The following is a 23850-nucleotide window of genomic DNA, read 5'->3' on the forward strand; positions in this document are numbered from 1 at the left end:
TTTCATTCTAAATACACACACACACACACACATACATGTACACACACACACATATCCTATCACCATGAAATACAAAAGTAAGAAAAGCATTGTGTAAACTTTTAAATACATGCTATATATTAGATCTTCCTAAAAGATAGGGAAGTGCATTATAAATAAAAGTGCAAATAGTCACACATTAAAAGGAAAATTTTCTAATGATAATAAAAAAGACCATTTCTTTCCATCTTCATAATGTTATTCCTTGTTTTTTTTTTTCCGTTAGTTTTAGCTAAGAGAGCTCACAATAAACGTTAAGTTCTAGAGGCAAGCAGAACAATCTTCAGTGAAAAACAATGTATTACAACTGTGTTGCTGTAATTTGAGGCAAATATGTTTCTCAAACCAGAAGTGATATGGATTTCTTATTTTCAATGCTAGAGCATTCAACTTTTTCATGAAAAGCTATTCTGCGCTTCTTTTAAAGATGAATGACTATTTCATTTATAGCAACTTAAAGCATACAAGATGCAATGTTTTAATTCACAAAAAAGGTTATTAGAAAAATGTGAATCACTGCAGAACTGCTAAGAAAATAATTACTAGAGACAGAATTATGTATATATGTATGAATATACATTTAATTATCACACATATACATTTTGTATATGGTCTTGTATATAGTGTAGAATTATAGTAGATATATGCATATAAAGTATTAATGCTCACTAAGTAGAAGGGTCCCGTAAATTTAAACTTACATGTGTATACATATATATACTCCTTCCATTTCTACTCCTCCTACATAGTGCGCATTAATATTTTATAACTGAAAGTACATAAGAATAAAATACCACCCTTAGTTGTGCTCCAGAGTCATCTTAAGTAATGAAATTCACCCTATTGTGGCCTAAATAAAGTTGGAAGTCACACTCATCTTCATTAGTCTTCACAGAAATCTTTTCTATATTCAACCCACTACAGTAGTAAAGGTATTTTACATTTCTATCTCCTAAAAGCTTAGTTAAATTATGGTTTCCACTGGACTCCAAATTACATTGTAGCAAACATATAGTGCAGCAAGACCCATTTCTTATTATTCTAGGCATTAGAATGCAAAAGGTATTTCAATTATGCTTTAGCTGGTACATATTTTATAGGAAAATATTCAGAGATAAAGGAATAATGGATGTATGGCATTTTAACCAGGGTAGGGCAGGAAAAAAAAATCAACTTACTTTTCATTACAAACAGAAGATTCTGTGAAAGGGAGTCTTTATTTTTTTCAATTGCCCCAACAACATCATACATTACCTAGAATAAAAGAAAGCAGCAATATTACTAATGATTAAACATGACTGTGAAAATAAATTCCTTTAAAGGATAACTTGACCCAGGTGAAGTTTTAAATTATTCATGAAAGAAGTGTCTTCAGGTCTTAGAGTTCACATTACATGCAAGTTCAAAGCTATAATCTGCCTGTTCTCATTCTGTACATTAAACAAGGGAACCCTCTTCTGTTCTATTTTGTGAAGGTCTCCTTTGATCGCCAAGTTAAGAGCAAATAGTGATAGTTCACATTCACGTAGTCTCCTTTATTCTTAAGGACTCTAACTTGCTCAGAAAACTCACGAAATGCAGTAAACATACTTGGGAAACTTTGGGAATGAAGTGTGATTTCAGTTTGAGAAATTTAATAGTCTCCTAATTTTAAAAGTTCTGCTTGAATACTTAAAGAATTAGTACTCTGGAGTCTTTACAATTAAGAACACATAGGAAATAGTTAATTCTGGATTTCTAAAGCACAATTTTCTTCACCATAGGTGACTTATGAATCAATTTGAAGGATGCTACGATATAATTTTATCAGCATACTAGTAGAGGCTGAGAAACTTGATCTCTAAAGACTGAAATAGTTTGTTGGCTCTCTTAGTCAACTAAGTGTGAAATCTCAGTGGTCATGGAAAGCTGATCAGCCATACATTCTTTAAAAGGCTTACCTTTGAACATATACCTTGGGGCACAGCACCAGGGTCAGTGTGCCACAGTCTATTCTCTGCCCTGTGTGAACCGGGAGTGGATAAGGGGAGACACAAAACCAATGAAGCCTCATTACTCCTGAGCAAGAGTGAGCAACAACCAAGAAGGGGAGTGAGCATCGCTGCGAGGGGAGTGAGCACCCACCATGAGGGAGGGTGAGCACCGGCCGTGAGGGGAGGGTGAGCACCGGCCGTGAGGGGAGGGTGAGCTCCCGCCGTGAGGGCAGGGTGAGCTCCTGCCGTGAGGGGAGGGTGAGCACCCGCCATGAGGGGGAATTTGCGTCTCGCCTGAGGGAGAGTGAGCCTCACCCGGGTGGGAGTATGAGTTATGCCTGTGGACATCTGAGTGTCACCCATGAGGCAGTACGCATGGCTAATCTGAGTTCTTTGGGAATTTTGTCTAGAGAGCCCAGAGAGGACTGGATCCTTTGTAATGGATGGGTATTAGACAGAGACGGCAGAAGAAACTATGAAGAAAGGGCTTTGCAGCCAGTGGAAGGACCTGGAAAAGGCAGGTGATCCCTGATGCAAGTTCCTTTCTATAGGCTTTTATATTTGCATCTGCCACAATCGGTGCCTGATTATGTCCACCTTTCCCATAAAGGCTGAGTTTTTATTCTTTGCTGTTACAAGGGCCTAAATAAAACAGAAGTAATAAGGCATCTCACACGTTCCCAGGTTTTCCAATAAATTTGGGTCAGAAGACTAGTTGAGCTGGGGGACAATGCCAAAATCTTAAAACTACTTTCAGGTACAAGTAAACCATTGCCTAATTACCCAGTTTGCACTTGTGCCACCACATGGCTTAGTGATACTGAAATGCGAGCTTCATATGATGTGACACACCATACATTGTTAAATGTGAACAATGTATAATCTAGAGCAATGGTTCTCAATCATACCCTCCAGGGGACACTTGGTCATTTCTGGAGATATTTTTCCTGTCACAACTGGGGGTGACAGTTGGGCAGAGATGTTGCTACACATCCTAGTGTGCACAGAGAAGCTCCCACAGCGTGGAATTATCTGGCCATAAATGTTCATAGTGCTGAGGTCAAGAAACCTCCATCTAGAGGTTTGGCTTCCCTATGCCTTCCTGAGTTAGGAACAGCAGTGCCCAGCAAAACCATGGAGGAAGTCAACACATCTTCAGAAGCCACCTGGAGCTATGTGGAATTAGGCAAGTCATTCAATGTTCCAGTTCTGCAGTTTCTTACTTGGTAAAATGAGAGTAAAAATGCATTACCACACTGTTAATATTGTGATGTAATATACATGAAAGTTCTTAGGGCTGGGCGCGGTGGCTCACGCTTATAATTCCAGCACTTTTGGAGGCCGGGGTGGGCAGATCACGAGGTCAGGAGTTCGAGACCAGCCAGACCAATACAGTGAAACCCCATTTCTACTAAAAATACAAAAATTAGCTGGGTGTGGAAGCGGGCGCCTGTAATCCCAGCTACTCAGGAGGCTGAGGCAGAATTGCTTGAACTTGGTAGGTGGAAGCTGCAGTGAGCCAAGATTGTGCCATTGCTTTGTAGACCAAAAACAGTTATTTGAAGTGTAAGGGGTTACAAACAGTGTGGGTAATCTCTACAAAATCCTACTGTGCTGTGCTCTTATCCAGCCATGCTCACATGACTTTAGTAGTTACTCCAATTCACTTCTAGAAAATTAATGGAAGTTGAGATAATTTCTTCTCACATACTTCATAATATAACAAGTATGATAATCAAATTCTGTATCAGTGATTCGTTTTTCACTTTATTCCTAGCTTCCTCAAATGTCATTTCAGTTACATCAAAAAGACTATGCATTTACTAAAGATCTTGTCCAAATGCTTCCAATCATATCTTTCTCCATGACTTTGAGTATTTCTGGTGCAAATATCTAGAAGCACCCTATCTCCAAGATATTCAAATCCTGACTCTCATCTTTAATAGCCTATATTATTCTCTTCCACTTTCTAAACTTGCTTTTCATTCCCACTGGCATCTCCCCTCCTTCAATTCATCCATAGTTTCTAAAGCAATTGCCTATTTTGACTTCTTTCAGGTCTCAAGAAAACCTGAACCTTAGGGCTTAGCATTTAAGTAGCAAAAGCCACTGATAAGCTGCCACCATTTTTTTTTCATCATAGTTAGTCATTCCTAATTGTAGTAAATGACATGGTCAATCATTGGATCTGACTGTAATTCGGTATCATTTACATCTGCCACAAATTCATTCTGACATCTCAGATGGACCCTGTCTGGCTGCTAAGAAGTTCCCCGATTCACCTCTTGATAATGCCACATTACAATCCTCACAGTAACCGTTAGAAATCTTTTTGCCTCTTTTCCAGCTTCCAGCCCCAGCCCAGATTGGCTCATTCTCAGAAGATGGCCATATTTCTTACTTAAAAATTCAATGCTCTCTCACTTGAAATCTCTGAATCATTCATTCGTCCTTCTCTCCTTCCTCATGTTCACTGCTGCATGTTATGTAGATTAGAAACCGCGGTGCCATCTGGGATCCCCTCCCCCAGGACGGCTCCCTGTCATCTGCCAATGGCTGCAGTTTTCCCCTCATTTTCCCTTCAATCCCTGCTTTTTATATTTACTACCTTCACACTAGTAAAAACCATCACTTACTATTTTGACAGACAAATAGTCAAAAAGGCTAAGCACTGGCCTTTTACATCCTCACTTCAGTGCAACACTGCTATTTGATGCATATATTAAACTGAGAATGTCATTTCTCCTGTTCAGAACCTCTGACCCTGTCGTATGGAGCCCTCCTCTATATAGCCACAATCTACAACTCTAGCTTAGTCTCTGTGTGGAAATCCGATGATTTCAAATGAAACACACAGACACGCACACACATGCACACACACAAACACACGCACAACTGGACCATTGGATTTTCATTAAATACATTTCTTGTTCATGCTATGGGCTTGTTTTTTGATGGTGCTTCCAAGCTTCCCTGGTAAAACTGCTACCAAGTGCCTTGAGGGCAATGACTACGCATTTCTCAGTTCCGTCTCTGCAGCAGCCAGCACGATGCCTTGTCTATTGGATGCAATCAATAATTATTTGATGAGATGGACAGCAAGCTTTATATAGCATAACATTGTGCTGTCATTTTTATTTAAGATAATGCTAACTAATCTTTCCTCAGCACAAGATAATGTTCTTTGGAAAGTTCTCATACATGGCACCTGGTTTACGTGGATGTCTAGAGAAGATGTTGAAGGTCTTCCTTTCAAACTAAAGTAAAAAAACTCCCATTTGGAGGCTTCAATTCACTGTTACCTGGGAAAATGCATTTAACATCCACATACAACGACAAACATTTGCTGACGGCAGTTTGCTTTTTGTAGGAAGCACAGTGTTTAGTAAGTCATTTTTTATTGCTAAAAGGACATTTGTATGAAGTTAATGAATTGTGAAGCAGGTGAGCTTGATTATTTTTGTGATATTAGACAAGCTCTTTAAATTCTTTGATTCTTTTTTAATGTGTTAAATAATATTACCTAAGGGCCCTCCAACTTTAAAAGACTTTCACACTATCCATAAGATATAGATGACCAGTACTGACAGGATTTGAGTTGACAGATGGACACAAATATTAGAGACTATGCGAATAGCTTATACGTTTTATCATAATAATGAAAACAATTGATAATATGTCACATAAAATTGGTATTAGTGGATTGTTAACACATGGTTGCAAATAGTGTTTTGTTGTTATCTTTTCCTGGTGCTAAATTTGGAATCAAGTATTCCCTCTGGGACATCTTGCAAATTTTTGTGAAGAGAAATGACATGGAGACCTTCTGAACTGTAAGGATTCACAACAGCACATTGTGAGATTGAATATTGGATCAACCAACGTTTCTACGTATTTCTAGTGGACAGAGCCAAGTAATTTAAATACACAACACAAACATGCACACACAAGCATGCACAAATACTTTTCTTTTTCGATTACAGATAAAATACTACCGGATTCCAAATTAGGTCTTTTAACCACGATACTTTCCTTGATCAGTGAAGTTTCATATTGGCCTTGTCAAAGGCAATTTGAGGGCCCAGCCCAGTGGCTCATGTGGAGGCTGAGGCGGGTGGATCACTTGAGGTCAAGAGTTCAAGACCAGCCTGGTTAACATGGTAAAACCCCGTCTCCACTAAAAATACAAAAACTAGCCAGGCATGGTGGTATACACCTGCAATCCCAGCTACTCGGGAGGCTGAGGCAGGAGAATCACTTGAACCCCGGAGGTGGAGATTGCAGTGAACCGAGATCACATCACCACCGCACTCCAGCCTGGGCAACAGAATGACACTCTAGTCTTGAAAAAGAAAAAAAAAAAAAAGACAATTTGAAAATCGAAATAAATGATGTCCATTCATGCCCTTTATTATGTCTATATGTATCCTGTTTCTATTACCTTTAAATATTTTTAAAGTTTTAATTTTGAAGTAAGTTTAGATTTGCATACAGTTGTAAGAAATAATACAGATAAATCTCGTGTACTCTTTACTTAATTTGTTTCAATAGTAACATCCTGCAAAACTATCACAACCAGGATATCGACATTAATGCAGTGAAAATATAGAATATTTACATCACCACACGGATCCCGCATGTTGCCAATTCATAAACAATTTCACTTCCCCAAAATCAGTTGAATCCCTTTGTGTGTGTGGTTCTATTTCTGTGTCCTTATTCCGTTCCATTGACCTATGTGTAACATGCTTTAAGGACTTTAAATGGAGAAGGTTAATTCCTCCCACTTAATTCTTCTTTATAAACATTGTTTTAGTTATTCTACCTTCTTTACCTTTCAATGTAAATTTTAGAAAGGTATCATCTAATACCTTTATATCTACAAAAATTTTTTTTTTTAATTTATTTATTATTATTATACTTTAAGTTGTAGGGTACATGTGCATAACGTGCAGGTTTGTTACATATGTATACTTGTGCCATGTTGGTGTGCTGCACCCATCAACTCATCATTTACATCAGGTATAACTCCCAGTGCAATCCCTCCCCCCTCCCCCCTCCCCATGATAGGCCCCGGTGTGTGATGTTCCCCTTCCTGAGTCCAGGTGATCTTATTGTTCAGTTCCCACCTATGAGTGAGAACATGCGGTGTTTGGTTTTCTGTTCTTGTGATAGTTTGCTAAGAATGATGGTTTCCAGCTGCATCCATGTCCCTACAAAGGACGCAAACTCATCCTTTTTGATGGCTGCATAGTATTCCATGGTGTATATGTGCCACATTTTCTTAATCCAATCTGTCACTGATGGACATTTGGGTTGATTCCAAGTCTTTGCTATTGTGAATAGTGCTGCAATAAACATACGTGTGCATGTGTCTTTATAGCAGCATGATTTATAATCCTTTGGATATATACCCAGTAATGGGATGGCTGGGTCATATGGTACATCTAGTTCTAGATCCTTGAGGAATCGCCATACTGTTTTCCATAATGGTTGAACTAGTTTACAATCCCACCAACAGTGTAAAAGTGTTCCTATTTCTCCACATCCTCTCCAGCACCTGTTGTTTCCTGACTTTTTAATGATCGCCATTCTAACTGGTGTGAGATGGTATCTCATTGTGGTTTTGATTTGCATTTCTCTGATGGCCAGTGATGATGAGCATTTTTTCATGTGTCTGTTGGCTGTATGAATGTCTTCTTTTGAGAAATGTCTGTTCATATCCTTTGCCCACTTTTTGATGGGGTTGTTTGTTTTTTTCTTGTAAATTTGTTTGAGTTCTTTGTAGGTTCTGGATATTAGCCCTTTGTCAGATGAGTAGATTGCAAAAATTTTCTCCCATTCTGTAGGTTGCCTGTTCACTCTGATGGTAGTTTCTTTTGCTGTGCAGAAGCTCTTTAATTTAATGAGATCCCATTTGTCAATTTTGGCTTTTGCTGCCGTTGCTTTTGGTGTTTTAGACATGAAGTCTTTGCCCATGCCTATGTCCTGAATGGTACTACCTAGGTTTTCCTCTAGGATTTTTATGGTATTAGGTCTAACATTTAAGTCTCTAATCCATCTTGAATTAATTTTCGTATAAGGAGTAAGGAAAGGATCCAGTTTCAGCTTTCTACTTATGGCTAGCCAATTTTCCCAGCACCATTTATTAAATAGGGAATCCTTTCCCCATTTCTTGTTTCTCTCAGGTTTGTCAAAGATCAGATGGCTGTAGATGTGTGGTATTATTTCTGAGGACTCTGTTCTGTTCCATTGGTCTATATCTCTGTTTTGGTACCAGTACCATGCTGTTTTGGTTACTGTAGCCTTGTAGTATAGTTTGAAGTCAGGTAGCGTGATGCCTCCAGCTTTGTTCTTTTGACTTAGGATTGTCTTGGAGATGCGGGCTCTTTTTTGGTTCCATATGAACTTTAAAGCAGTTTTTTCCAATTCTGTGAAGAAACTCATTGGTAGCTTGATGGGGATGGCATTGAATCTATAAATTACCTTGGGCAGTATGGCCATTTTCACGATATTGATTCTTCCTATCCATGAGCATGGTATGTTCTTCCATTTGTTTGTGTCCTCTTTGATTTCACTGAGCAGTGTGGTTTGTAGTTCTCCTTGAAGAGGTCCTTTACATCCCTTGTAAGTTGGATTCCTAGGTATTTTATTCTCTTTGAAGCAATTGTGAATGGAAGTTCATTCCTGATTTGGCTCTCTGTTTGTCTGTTACTGGTGTATAAGAATGCTTGTGATTTTTGCACATTAATTTTGTATCCTGAGACTTTGCTGAAGTTGCTTATCAGCTTAAGGAGATTTTGGGCTGAGACAATGGGGTTTTCTAAATATACAATCATGTCATCTGCAAACAGGGACAGTTTGACTTCTTCTTTTCCTAACTGAATACCCTTGATTTCTTTCTCTTGCCTAATTGCCCTAGCCAGAACTTCCAACACTATGTTGAATAGGAGTGGTGAGAGAGGGCATCCCTGTCTTGTGCCACTTTTCAAAGGGAATTTTTCCAGTTTTTGCCCATTCAGTATGATATTGGCTGTGGGTTTGTCATAAATAGCTCTTATTATTTTGAGGTACGTTCCATCAATACCGAATTTATTGAGCGTTTTTAGCATGAAGGGCTGTTGAATTTTGTCAAAAGCCTTTTCTGCATCTATTGAGATAATCATGTGGTTCTTGTCTTTGGTTCTCTTTATATGCTGGATTATGTTTATTGATTTGCGAATGTTGAACCAGCCTTGCATCCCAGGGATGAAGCCCACTTGATCTTGGCGGATAAGCTTTTTGATGTGTTGCTGAATCCGGTTTGCCAGTATTTTATTGAGGATTTTTGCATCGATGTTCATCAGGGATATTGGTCTAAAATTCTCTTTTTTTGTTGTGTCTCTGCCAGGCTTTGGTATCAGGATGATGTTGGCCTCATAAAATGAGTTAGGGAGGATTCCCTCTTTTTCTATTGATTGGAATAGTTTCAGAAGGAATGGTACCAACTCCTCCTTGTACCTCTGGTAGAATTCAGCTGTGAATCCATCTGGTCCTGGACTTTTTTTGGTTGGTAGGCTATTAATTATTGCCTCAATTTCAGAGCCTGCTATTGGTCTATTCAGGGATTCAACTTCTTCCTGGTTTAGTCTTGGAAGAGTGTAAGTGTCCAGGAAATTATCCATTTCTTCTAGATTTTCCAGTTTATTTGCGTAGAGGTGTTTATAGTATTCTCTGATGGTGGTTTGTATTTCTGTGGGGTCGGTGGTGATATCCCCTTTATCATTTTTAATTGCGTCGATTTGATTCTTCTCTCTTTTCTTCTTTATTAGTCTTGCTAGTGGTCTGTCAATTTTGTTGATCTTTTCAAAAAACCAACTCCTGGATTCATTGATTTTTTGGAGAGTTTTTTGTGTCTCTATCTCCTTCAGTTCTCCTCTGATCTTAGTTATTTCTAGCCTTCTGCTAGCTTTCGAATGTGTTTGCTCTTGCTTCTCTAGTTCTTTTAATTGTGATGTTAGAGTGTCAATTTTAGATCTTTCCTGCTTTCTCTTGTGGGCATTTAGTGCTATAAATTTCCCTCTACACACTGCTTTAAATGTGTCCCAGAGATTCTGGTACGTTGTATCTTTGTTCTCATTGGTTTCAAAGAACATCTTTATTTCTGCCTTCATTTCGTTATGTACCCAGTAGTCATTCAGGAGCAGGTTGTTCAGTTTCCATGTAGTTGAGCGGTTTTGATTGAGTTTCTTAGTCCTGAGTTGTAGTTTGATTACACTGTGGTCTGAGAGACAGTTTGTTATAATTTCTGTTCTTGTACATTTGCTGAGGAGTGCTTTACTTCCAATTACGTGGTCGATTTTGGAGTAAGTACGATGTGGTGCTGAGAAGAATGTATATTCTGTTGATTTGGGGTGGAGAGTTCTATAGATGTCTATTAGGTCTGCTTGCTGCAGAGATGAGTTCAATTCCTGGATATCCTTGTTAACTTTCTGTCTTGTTGATCTGTCTAATGTTGACAGTGGAGTGTTGAAGTCTCCCATTATTATTGTATGGGAGTCTAAGTCTCTTTGTAAGTCTCTAAGGACTTGCTTTATGAATCTGGGTGCTCCTGTATTGGGTGCATATATATTTAGGATAGTTAGCTCTTCCTGTTGAATTGATCCCTTTACCATTATGTAATGGCCTTCTTTGTCTCTTTTGATCTTTGATGGTTTAAAGTCTGTTTTATCAGAGACTAGTATTGCAACCCCCGCTTTTTTTTGTTCTCCATTTGCTTGGTAAATCTTCCTCCATCCCTTTATTTTGAGCCTATGTATGTCTCTGCGTGTGAGATGGGTCTCCTGAATACAGCAGACTCATGGGTCTTGACTCTTTATCCAGTTTGCCAGTCTGTGTCTTTTAATTGGAGCATTTAGTCCATTTACATTTAAGGTTAAGATTGTTATGTGTGAACTTGATCCTGCCATTATGATATTAACTGGTTATTTTGCTCGTTAGTTGATGCAGTTTCTTCCTAGCCTCGATGGTCTTTACATTTTGGCATGTTTTTGCAATGGCTGGTACCGGTTGTTCCTTTCCATGTTTAGTGCTTCCTTCAGGGTCTCTTGTAAGGCAGGCCTAGTGGTGACAAAATCTCTAAGCATTTGCTTATCTGTAAAGGATTTTATTTCTCCTTCACTTATGAAACTTAGTTTGGCTGTATATGAAATTCTGGGTTTAAAATTCTTTTAAGAATGTTGAATATTGGCCCCCACTCTCTTCTGGCTTGGAGAGTTTCTGCCGAGAGATCTGCTGTTAGTCTGATGGGCTTCCCTTTGTGGGTAACCCGACCTTTCTCTCTGGCTGCCCTTAAGATTTTTTCCTTCATTTCAACTTTGGTGAATCTGGCAATTATGTGTCTTGGAGTTGCTCTTCTCGAGGAGTATCTTTGTGGTGTTCTCTGTATTTCCTGGATTTGAATGTTGGCCTGCCCTACTAGGTTGGGGAAGTTCTCCTGGATGATATCCTGAAGAGTGTTTTCCAAGTTGGTTCCATTTTCCCCTTCACTTTCAGGCACCCCAATCAGACGTAGATTTGGTCTTTTTACATAATCCCATACTTCTTGCAGGCTTTGTTCATTTCTTTTTCTTCTTTTTTCTTTTGGTTTCTCTTCTCGCTTCATTTCATTCATTTGATCCTCAATCGCAGATACTCTTTCTTCCAGTTGATCGAGTCGGTTACTGAAGCTTGTGCATTTGTCACGTATTTCTCGTGTCATGGTTTTCATCTCTTTCATTTCGTTTATGACCTTCTCTGCATTAATTACTCTAGCCATCAATTCTTCCACTTTTTTTTCAAGATTTTTAGTTTCTTTGCGCTGGGTACGTAATTCCTCCTTTAGCTCTGAGAAATTTGATGGACTGAAGCCTTCTTCTCTCATCTCGTCAAAGTCATTCTCCGTCCATCTTTGATCCGTTGCTGGTGATGAGCTGCGCTCCTTTGCCGGGGGAGATGCGCTCTTATTTTTTGAATTTCCAGCTTTTCTGCCCTGCTTTTTCCCCATCTTTGTGGTTTTATCTGCCTCTGGTCTTTGATGATGGTGAAGTACTGAGGGGGTTTTGGTGTAGGTGTCCTTCCTGTTTGATAGTTTTCCTTCTAACAGTCAGGACCCTCAGCTGTAGGTCTGTTGGAGATTGCTTGAGGTCCACTCCAGACCCTGTTTGCCTGGGTATCAGCAGCAGAGGCTGCAGAAGATAGAATATTTCTGAACAGCGAGTGTACCTGTCTGATTCTTGCTTTGGAAGCTTCCTCTCAGGGGTGTACTCCACCCTGTGAGGTGTGGGGTGTCAGACTGCCCCTAGTGGGGGATGTCTCCCAGTTAGGCTACTCAGGGGTCAGGGACCCACTTGAGCAGGGAGTCTGTCCCTTCTCAGATCTCAACCTCTGTGTTGGGAGATCCACTGCTCTCTTCAAAGCTGTCAGACAGAGTCGTTTGCGTCTGCAGAGGTTTCGGCTGTGTTTGTTATTGCCCTGTCCCCAGAGGTGGAGTCTACAGAGACAGGCAGGTTTCCTTGAGCTGCTGTGAGCTCCACCCACTTCGAGCTTCCCAGCAGCTTTGTTTACCTACTTAAGCCTCAGCAATGGCGGGCGCCCCTCCCCCAGCCTCGCTGCTGCCTTGCCGGTAGATCACAGACTGCTGTGCTAGCAATGAGGGAGGCTCCGTGGGTGTGGGACCCTCCTGGCCAGGTGTGGGATATGATCTCCTGGTGTGCCTGTTTGCTTAAAGCGCAGTATTGGGGTGGGAGTTACCCGATTTTCCAGGTGTTGTGTGTCTCAGTTCCCCTGGCTAGGAAAAGGGATTCCCTTCCCCCTTGCGCTTCCCAGGTGAGGCAATGCCTCGCCCTGCTTCAGCTCTCTCTGGTCGGGCTGCAGCAGCTGACCAGCACCGATCGTCCGGCACTCCCCAGTGAGATGAACCCAGTACCTCAGTTGAAAATGCAGAAATCACCGGTCTTCTGTGTCGCTCGCGCTGGGAGTTGGAGACTGGAGCTGTTCCTATTCGGCCATCTTGCCCCGCCCCCCGTTTCTTGGAAGCTATATCTACAAAAATTTTACTGTGATTTTGATAGGAATGCATTAGCCTATATGTCAATCTGGGGAGAACTGACTACTACTATGCTGATTACTACTAAATTGACACTATATTGCCTTCAAATCTATAAACATGAAATGTCTTTCTTTTAATCTAGATCTTTAACTTCTTTTATCAGCATTTTGTGGTTTTTGCCACACAAGTTCCCTACATATTTTGTTAGATTTACACCTAAGTATTGCATTTTTATGAGCAATTGTAAATGTAATTGTATTGTTCACTTCAATGCCCATTACTAGTATACAGAAATACAATTGATTTTTTGAATGTTTATCTTGTGTCTCGTGACCTTGCTAAACTCACTTATTAGTTCTTTTAGTCTTTTCTTTTCTTTCTTTTTTACTGTAGATTTCTTGGGATTTTACACAAAGGCAATTATGTCACATATAAATAGGCACAGGTTTATTTCCTCCTTTCCAATCTGTTTGCCTTTTATGTCCTTTCTTGCTTTATTACACTTGCTAGAACTTCCAGCAGCCTATGTTAACAGTGGTGAGAGCAGACATCCTTGTCTTGTTTCTGATCATAGAAGTAAAACATCCAGATTTCACCCTTAAATATAATATTGGCTGTAGGATTTTTGTAAACTCTTTATCAAGTTCAGGTCGACTTTTCCATTCGCATTTGTCTGGGAGTTGTTTTTTATCATGACTGGATGTTAAATTTTATCAAATGCTTTTTCTTAATCCTCTGATATAATCATGTATTTTCTTCTTGTTTGACCTATTGACATGATGGATTACCTTGATAATTTTCAGATATTGAATCAGCTTTGCACCCCGAGAAAAAGAAAACAAAAACAAAAACCATTCTTTTTATATATTGCTAAGTTCTATCTGCTAATATTTTAAACATATTTTTTCACCTATATTCATGAGGGTTGTTTTTAATTTTCTCTCTCTCTGTGTGTGTGTGTGTGTGTGTGTGTGTGTTACTGTCTGTGTGGTTTTTGGTGTTAGGATGATACTTGCTTTATAAAATGAATTAAGGAGTATTCTCTTCTATTTTCTAGAAAAGATTGTGTAAAGTTGGCTTTAATTTTCCTTAAAACATTTGGTAGAATTCTCCAGTGAAACAATCTGGAATAGGAAGCTTTTCTGAGAGATTTTAAATTACAAATTCATTTCTTAAAAGTTACAGAGCTATTCAAATTGTCTATTTCATATTGGGTGAATTGAAGCAGCTTGTGTTTTTTGAGGAATTGATCCATTCCTCAAAGTCACAGAATTTATGTGTGAGAGCTGTTTGTAATATTCCCTTTGTACCTTTTTGATGTCTACAGGGCCTATAATGATTTTCCTTGTTTTATTACTGATATTGGCTATTTATGTCTTTTCTCTTTTCTCTTTGTCACTCACATTATAGGTTTATAATTTTTATTGGTGTTTTCAGAGAACCAGCTCTTTGTTTCATTGATTTTCTCCTTTTCTTTCAATTCCATTGATTTCTGCTTTTCTTGTCATTGGCTTCCATTTGCTTACTTTGGGTTTATTTTGCTCCTAGGTTCCTGAGATGGGAGCTTAGATTATTGATTTGAGACTTTCCCTCTTTTCTAACATATGCATTTAGTGATATACATTTCTCATTCAATACTATTTTAGCTGTGCCACACAATTTTGACATGTTGCACTTTCATTTTCATTAAGTTCAGCATATTATTTTTAATTCTCTCAAGATTTCCCCTTGTATCCATGGATTATTTGGAAGGGCACTGTTAAGTTTCCAAGTTTATGGAGATTTGGCTGCTATCTTTCTGTTATTGATTTCCAGGTTGATTCCATTGTAGTAGGCAAACCTACTCCGTATAATTTCAATTCTTTTGAGTTTGCTTAGTTTTGCTTTACGGCCGAGCAGATAGTCCACATGTCCCATGGGTACTCAAAAAGAATATGAATTCTGCTTTTGCTGGCAGATGTGTTTATAAATATTGAGTAGATCCCGTTGGTGATGGTATTGTTCAGTTCTCCTGTACCTGTGCTGATTGCCTATGTCATTGTTTTACCAATTGTTGAGAGGAGGGTGTTGAAGTTTCCAGCATCACTTTCTGTCTAGCTGACTTCTTTCAGCACTTGGCAAGATAAGGAAGGCACACACTACTGCGTGGTCAGAGTAGATGTCTAGGTCCCTACCCAGCCTCCTCTGATATGCAAGAAGAATGAATCTTCATTATTGCTGGGTGAAGATAAAGCATCTACCTCTCCACTACCTCTCCACTAAGTCTCCAGTCATTCTTCCCTGGCTGTGGGATGAGCAGTGGAAGGAGCTGAAACACTTCTTTACTGCTTCCTACATAGCCTTCATAAATTGGGTAGTGGGGTGTTACCTCTGCACAGTGCTGGAAGTCCTAACCCCCTACCAAGCCTCCTCTGATATCACCACAGTGGCAGGGAGCTAGGGGAAAAATATCCATTTAGAATCTTAGCACAGTACCACAATCTGAAATAAACCTATGCATTAAAAAATTGTGCACACTAAAAGGAAAACTGTGATTTCAATAAATATAACTAAAAAGATTATTTAAAATTTTGATTTAAAAAAATGTAATAAATGTGATTCTAAAAAAAATTATAATCTGGACTAAGATAGCCCAAATGTTTTCTTTTTGTCTTAAATGAATACAAAAGCTTTGTATTCATCAGGGTTCTCCAAATGAATAGAACCAGTAGTATAGTATAATATATATAGTCTGAGTTATTGGCTCACATAATTATGGGGGCTGAGAAGTCCCACAATCTGCCATCTGCAAGCTGGAGACCCAGGAATGTCGACAATGTAGTTCGAAAGCCTAAGAGCCAGAGAGCCAATAGTGTAGATTCCAGTCTAAATCCAGGAGCACCAAGGGCAGGAGACTGACATTGTAGCTCAAGCAGTCAGGCAGAGAGACTTCAACCTTCCTCCACCTGTTTGTTCTATTCAGACCCTCAAGGGAATGGGTGGTGCCCACCCACCCCCTTGAAGCTGGGGAGGACATCAGCTTAATCAGTCTATGATCAAATACTAACCTCTTCGCAAAACACCCAAGAAACCCTCAGAAATGATGTTTAACAAGCCATCTGGGCATCCCATGGCCCAGTGAAACCAACACGTAAGTTAACCATCACAACCTGGGAGTTAATTCTGAAGAAAAGATGTTAATGGAAAACAAAAAAATCTAACTTGATGATCGATCATGTTGGATCCCTGATAAATCCTCACTGTTTACAAAACATGTACACTTTGCCTAATTAAATCCTTTGCTTTATAGCATTTTCTCATTGTACTCTGCTCCTCACTTTCCTCTACCCTACTCACAAATTCCTCCCTTGCCATCACTGCTGCCTTTTCTTTCAATAAACTCATTTCCAGCTTCTCCAGCAACCAAGGCCAACTCTGCCTTTCTAGGCCCAAGTCTCTAAGAGGCATCAAGCTGTCGTGAAAAGTGCGTTGGCCTTGCTCAGTGACACACCTTCTGGGGTCCAGCTTCAACAAGCCCCAGGGCCTGGATAACCAGGGCAAGTCACTGAGTTTCCAAGGCTTCTCATCTACAACACAGACAGTAATGCTGACCTCTCTCTCTAGCTCTTTCTTTCTCTCTCTCCCATTCCTCTTTCTCTTTCTCTGTGTGTCTCTCAGTGGCTTTGGAGATAAATAAAAAGGCTTGTTCCTACCTACCTTTGCATAGTTTTTCTATAGTTTTCTCATGAATGTCCCTAATTGATGTTTCTAATGCTCACCTGTACCTTCTTCTCTGCCATTTTCCAGAGTTTTATACATGACTTACTTGAGAAGGACTCATGGTATTACCTAGGTAATCTGTCTTGAGGCTGTTAAACAGGCTGCCTCCCAATAAAAAGCTTCTCATTCTGGACCCGTAATTATCTCACATGAAATTCACTGACAACTTATGAAGGAAATGCTTCCAAAGAAATCTCCCTAGAACGGAAAGCCCATTAAGCTCATCAGCATCTATACTCAGCCCCTGGACTTCACTGACAGCCACCGCCTCCAGCACCAGGAAGAGGCAATAACTTTGCATAGAGAAGAAAAGCTGCAAAACAGTGCAGACAAGGCCAGTGGGCTCCTGGGCAATTCAAAGGAAAGTGAGCCTCAGAGCCTAGTGAGATGGAAGCATTTCTAGGAAAGAAAAAGCACCAAGGAGAAACTCAGCCTGTATTAGAATTCACCTAGAGCTTTGTGAGTCTGGAGTGTCAGGTCTGCTGACAGATAAAGGTCTGCTCTCTGCTGTGCCACTGGGGAGAGCAGGTTGGTGCTGCTGGAGCAGCAGAGAGAAGATTTTAGGTTGAAGGCTCTCCGGGGTCACTCAGGGCAGCTGCTTGGCTCAGGGCCTTGCTTGTCTCTTTTGGTTTATTATTTGGGGGATGAAAGGAGAAAAGCATGAAAGTAGCCAAAGATAGAGGCTAGGTTTATCCCTTCCTTTTTCCCACTCTCTTTACATAACTGATCTTCAGCCTTTATGTATTTATTTTTCCTTCTGAAGATTGGAAGACAGGATTCTTGCAGTACATGGCAGCGTCTCTCATGCATGTAATAGAGAAATTTATATTCATGCGACTCAATATGGATCTTTAAGGAAATTGTCATGTATTCAAAATTTCCTTTGGAATGATTCTGTTCAATAAAATAACTCAAAAGAAAACTTAGCATTTTGCTTATGCTGCGGCAGTTAGCAATCCTCATTTAAATGCTACAGTGTGGATGCCAAATGAGGGGTGCAATATAAACTTGAGAGCAGTGACAGTATGTGGCTTTTTTGGAAGTACTTGCTGTAACACTCCAGCATTGCAATAAATACAATTAAAAGATAAATTATGTCAGCTATATATGAAAAAAGGGGTATAAAACTTTCACCATGTCTGTGACTCAAAATTCATCAAGATACTGAGTTTCCTGGCTCCACAAAGAAAACAAAAGTTACAAAATGCCAAACCACATGCATTTTCCTCCTAACTGAAGGGTGTCAGGCTCATGCTTGGCTAATCACCAAGGAAACTGAAATCCAAAGGCAAGAGAGCACCACTGAAATAGCTCCATCCACCAACACTGGATTTTAATTCCCTGAACTGAAAGCAAGAGCAATTGGCTTACTTCACCTTGTTAAAGAAGGTCCAAGGGTTGCCCAGAGCTGGGGAATAGTGAATTCTTTATGTCTGCAGCCTCATCCCTCGCTGCGCCTTGTACCAGGTGAGAGAAGAATGCAAAACTGTGAAATGTGAGCACCTACTATGTGGCTAATAATTTTAGTGTCTCTCAAAATGTGCTTTCCAGATTCCCTAAAGGAGAATATCCTCTGGTGTTTAATAAAGAGGCAAATGCTTTAAACTTCACCCCAGGCCTCTTTAGTCATTATTCGAGAGGAGTCCAGGAAGCTGCATTTTAAACTTGCTCCCCAGTTAAGTTGGATGCACGTTATGTATGAGAATCACAGCTCCAGCTACTAGGAGCTTAGGATGCTCTATTAACTCAGTCCTATGCGGTGCTGGCAGGTGAGAAAGGAGCGTGGGAGCACGGTTTGCTGGAAGTAACTGTTCACAGTGCATTTTATTTTATTTAATTAATTACTTTTTTTGAAGCAGAGTCTCACTTTGTCACCCAGGCTGAAGTGCAGTGGCACGATCTCTGCTCACTGCAACCTCCGCCTCCTGGGTCAAGCGATTCTCCTGCCTCAGCCTCCTGAGTAGCTGGGATTGCAGGCATACACCACCACACCTGACTAATTTTTGTATTTTTAGTAGAAACAGGGTTTTGCCATGTTGGCCATGGTGGACTTGAACTCCTGACCTCAAGTGATCCATCCGCCTCAGCCTCCCAAAGTTTTGGGATTACAGGCATAAGCCACCATGCCCGGCCTACAGTGCATCTTAAATAAAGAAACACAGTCCTTCTGAGAACAGCCATTAGGGCTGATATTGATGTATTTTTAAATTGCTTATAAGTTTAAGATGAGATTACACTATAACTATACTCAAGGCTAAGCTATTTTCTTAGGGGAGTTAGCATTTTTTGAAAAGTTCTTGTAAAGGAAAAAAAAAACTTTCAAATACTTTTATCTAAGAGGGTAGCAATAAAGTACAGTATTTTTCAAAAATCCCTGGTTATTGTGGTACCCTATATATGCCATATATGGTGTTGGAATTTTGGAGAAAATGATATAAAAATGAGAGTGTGGTAAAGCAGAAGGAACAATAGACTAAGGGTTCGGAAGAAGGGATTCTCATTCTATTATAGTTTCTGCTTCTCAACCTGTAGAAACACTCATGGGCCACGTGCTGGCATAATTAATTGTGGGAACATGATAGTCAGCTTCTCTGAGCTACAGTTTCTTATCTATTTGAGTTTTGATCTCTGGCCAGTTCACACTAAATTTTAATGATTTTATTGATTAGCATAATCCATCAATAAAATTATTATTTTAGGGGGCTAGGAATGGCTTACATGTAAATTTAGTATATGGGCATCTATTTAGATTTTCAGATTGCCTTTGATATGGCTAATGTCAAAAGTTATTAAAATATCATCAATGGATTGAGGAAGTTATCAGGTTAAGACTAAATTTTTAATAAGCCAAGGAAAACAGCAGGGGCTAACCTTTTAAAAATATTTTGTAAAATATGTTACACGTTGTATTAGTGTGTTTTCACACAGCTGTAAAGAACTATCCGAGACTGAGTAATTTACAAAGGAAAGAGGTTTAATTGCCTCACAGTTCAGCATGGCTAGGAAGGCCTCAGGGAACTTCCAATCATGATGGAAGTCAAAGGGGAGGCTTTTGACTTTGCTCTTGTTGAATTTAACATGCTATACTAATAGAGATATTAAAAAGTCAATATGCAGCCCACAGCAGAAATAGAGTGGAGATCTGGGAATCATCACGTATATGCAATTGAATCTTGACAGTAGATAAGCTCCCTGCTCTGAGAAACATCATCAATATTCACAAAATGAAAGTAAATTCATACATCCATCAAATTTATAATCCCTTTCTCTATCATGTTATTTATATGATGCAAAATATAATCCTTAGGAAAGAAGTGGTTGGAATTAAATTTTTAATTAAACCACTTTTCTGGTGTTGGAAGTGGTGATAATTTAAAATGCAAAGTTTTGAGATAAACCCTTGAATTCAATATATCACATCAGAATATATGTGAAGATTGGATTTTAGCAAAATAAATAAGAGATCATTTTCAGCATATATAAATGTGTCCAATTATTTTCCCTGCCTGGTTTCAGTTTTCTATCTGAGGTTTGCTGAAAAGAGTCTCAATTTCTTCTGTAGTGGTAAACCAATGTCTATATATTGTCAATATTTATAAGCAACAGCTTCTATTCTTTTACTTTCCCATTAAGTGATTCTATCCACTAGCTTTTTTTTTTTTTTTTTGCTTTCCTTCTGATTCAGTTTAAGTTGATGAATACTAATTAACAAAGAAGGTTATTAGGAACATATAGTAATGAGTAATGTTGTTAAGAGTCCTATCTAGATATCTAGAAATCTGTATATGGATATTCCCTTGAAATTGACACGGCTGAAATTTATGGATGTGCCTCATTGATTCCTTTATGAAAAAATATACCAATCAACTAGTTCATAAACTATCAATATTCTGGAAAATCTAAAGTTTTATAACTTTCTGTCAGGTCATGAAGCTAAAAGAATATATTAAATATTTGAAGAAGCAGAAGATTCTCTAAATGAGATATTACATTTTGTCTTAACAAAACCTAGGTAAGAAAAGTTGGATCATGCCTCCCGTAAAATACTGCCAAAGGTGAAATTCATGTAAGCAGTGGATCACCAGGAGCCTGGTAGAGCTACTTTTATTTTTCAAAACGTCTGCTCAAGGGGTGAATAAATACAGATGTAAATTAAGTTCTTTCTCTGCAGGTCAAAATATCTTTGTCAAATAGCTTTTAAGAGTATCAGTTTGGCTTAGACCAGACAGATTTGGTTGTTATGTCTGGGGATTCTGCCTGGAGAAAAGGAGAGAAATAAATGAAAACTGCCCTATTGATTAGTTCATGTTCTTTGTTTTTTAATTTAAAAGTTCACTCTCAGAGTCTTCTTGGGGACAATGCGTCCCCCACAAATCTCTGGGGAGGTAAAGGACGCGTTATGAAAGGTGTTCCTGACACAGGTGGAACTGAGAAGTTGAACAGACAGAGATCCCTGCAAGCATGTTATGTAAAAATCTTTACGGTGGGAGGCTGAGGAGAGTGGATCACCTGAGGTCAGGAGTTCGAGACCACGGTGAAACCCTGTCTCTACTAAAAATACAAAAAATTAGCTGGGCATGATGGTGGATGCTTGTAATCCCAGCTACTCGGGAAGCTGAGGCAGGAGAATCACTTGAACCCAGGAGGTGGAGGTTGCAGTGAGCCGAGATTGTGCCTTTGCACCCCAGCCTGAGCAACAAGAGCAAAACTCTATCTCAAAAAAAAAAAAAAAAAAAAAAAAATGTTTAAGGGAAAAGAGGTTGGCTTTCATCACTAGATCATCTAGAATTGACCGCAGCATCAATGAGACAAAGATCTCTACTCATGGACTTGCATAACAGCATAAATCTAAACAATAGAAACATTTCAAACTTAGTTTATTCAAAGATAGAGATACACTATTTTTAAAGAGGAGAAAAAAACTACGTATTTTAGAGACGGGCTACAAATCAGTGACTTCATTCTTTTCCCCGCATCATTTCCATCAACAACGTTTTAGTGATATGATTCCCATAAAGGCCTGTGGAAATCAGTGACATGAACAGTAATGATCAAGGCCTACGTGTCTGAGATTACAACTTGATCTGTAGGGTTGTGGTTTAGAGCTACAACGAAGGAATCATGACAAATACAATCAAAATCTACCCACAGAGAGATGCATCTACAAGCACAGTAGATAAGGTGGCTGTAAGTTTTTATGCCATTATAAAATTACAACTTAGAGTATGTATGTAAATTGTACAGAATGTTTTAATTTTATAAGGTGAAATCATATGGAAAGGATCTTTTAAAATGCACAGTAAAATTTCACACACCTGTATGCCTGATTAAAGTATTAGTTATTAAACTAAATGGTAAAGAATACATATATTTTTTACAAAATTCCCTTCAAAGGGAGCTACCCATCACAAACCATCCCAAATATTCTGTGAAAAACAAAATTTTGTTTTCTGTTTTCTCTCTTAATATTATAGTTGAGAAATATCTCAATTTTCTGTATTTAATACTATATATAGAGAATTTAATTTAATTTTATGCTATATTTTTATATATTTTTATATATTTAATTTAATTTAATATATAGTTAGAGAAATATCTCAATTTTCTGTACATATCTTCCACTGAAGTATTTCAAGTGTCATAAGAAGGGCCAGAAAATACCATAATATAATCGGAGTGGTTACACCTTTCCTATCATCTACTGAAGCGATACCAGTAACCCTGTGTATATAAAAATAAACATTCTAACATGACTTCCAAAACATTACTTTATATAATGTGAGCACTTTCATAAGATAAAAGAATTGACTCTTTTTAAAAAAACAAATCAAGGACATTTTACCACTTACTTTATTTTGAGCAACTCAATGGGGCCACCAATATTCTCATCTGAATGTATGGCAAAAGTTGATTGGATAACCTCTGCAATATTATCTGGTCTTCAATATCTGTGATTGATGAGTTCAAAATTTTATGAAGTACTGTTGTATTCCTGCACTGAAGACCTTCAGCCATTGTTAGGGAAATAGATGACTCACATACTTGAAAAAAATGAGTAAAAATAATTGTACCTGCATTTATTGCTTGTCATTGTACTTAACCTTTGGGACAAGTTTATGAGGTTCATAATTATATTTTCTTTAATGGTAAATTTCATGGTGTGAGGGTCCTTATCCTCCTCAAAGGCACACAGCAATGGAGCTGGAAATCAAACCCCCAACAGCTGGGCCCCAGGCAAGGCTCCTGCCCTTTCTACCCTCCTTCCACTATGCCACATGAATTCTATGAGTACAGACAACAAACACATTAGGAATTTCACCCCATGATGTGGTGAAGAGAGAAAAGCACAGGGAACTTGGGGAAAATAAGACACAATAGTGTCACCGCTAGCCTGTAGTGGCTTGCATAGTGTACCCTAAAATTCACATCCACCCAGATGAACAGAATATGACCTTATTTGGCAATAGGGTCTTTGTAGATGAAATTAGCTAAATTAAGATGTGGTCCTGCTGGATTAAATCTTTGTGAGAAGAGGAGAGAACACACAGAGGGATAGGGCCATGTGATGGAGGCACAGATTGGGGTGATAGGTTTGCAAGCCAGGAATAGGGGCCTGCAAGGCAGGAATGCCAATGGCTGGCTACCACCACAAACTGGGAGAGAGACTTGGAACAGCCTCTCCCTCAGTGCCTCCAGAAGTAACCAACCCTGCCAACACTTGACTTTGAACTACTATCCTTCAGCACTGTGAAAAATAAATCTCTGTTGTTTTAAGCCACCCAGCCTATGGTACTTGGTTTTGGCAGGCCTAGGAAATTAATATGCAGCTGTACAATCTTTGGTGAATCACTGAACTTCACCAAGGCTTATTTACCTGAAAAATGGAAATAGTAATACTTATATCCAAGACCATGGTGACAATGTCACAGAAGTACTTTGTAAACTGGAAAATGTCATGCAAGCTTCAGGAATCATTATTGATAAGGGCAAAATGAGATCAAGGAAATTTAG

At 39.0% G+C, this 23850-nt stretch overlaps 1 protein-coding gene across 8 annotated transcripts in view; it reads right to left on the minus strand.

Annotated features, from left to right (window-relative positions):
• Positions 1 to 23850, minus strand: part of LOC105485316 (myosin XVI) — a 703391-nt gene that overhangs the window by 165188 nt on the left and 514353 nt on the right. For all 8 annotated transcript variants that reach the window (XM_011747599.2, XM_071081051.1, XM_011747600.3 and 5 more), the window contains one exon: positions 1218 to 1293. In XM_011747599.2, coding sequence (XP_011745901.2) covers positions 1218 to 1293 — 76 coding nt within the window. The remainder of the gene's footprint in view (positions 1 to 1217; positions 1294 to 23850) is intronic.

The sequence above is a fragment of the Macaca nemestrina genome, chromosome 16 (genome assembly GCF_043159975.1).
Source record: "Macaca nemestrina isolate mMacNem1 chromosome 16, mMacNem.hap1, whole genome shotgun sequence".
NCBI classification, from domain to species: Eukaryota; Metazoa; Chordata; class Mammalia; order Primates; family Cercopithecidae; genus Macaca; species Macaca nemestrina.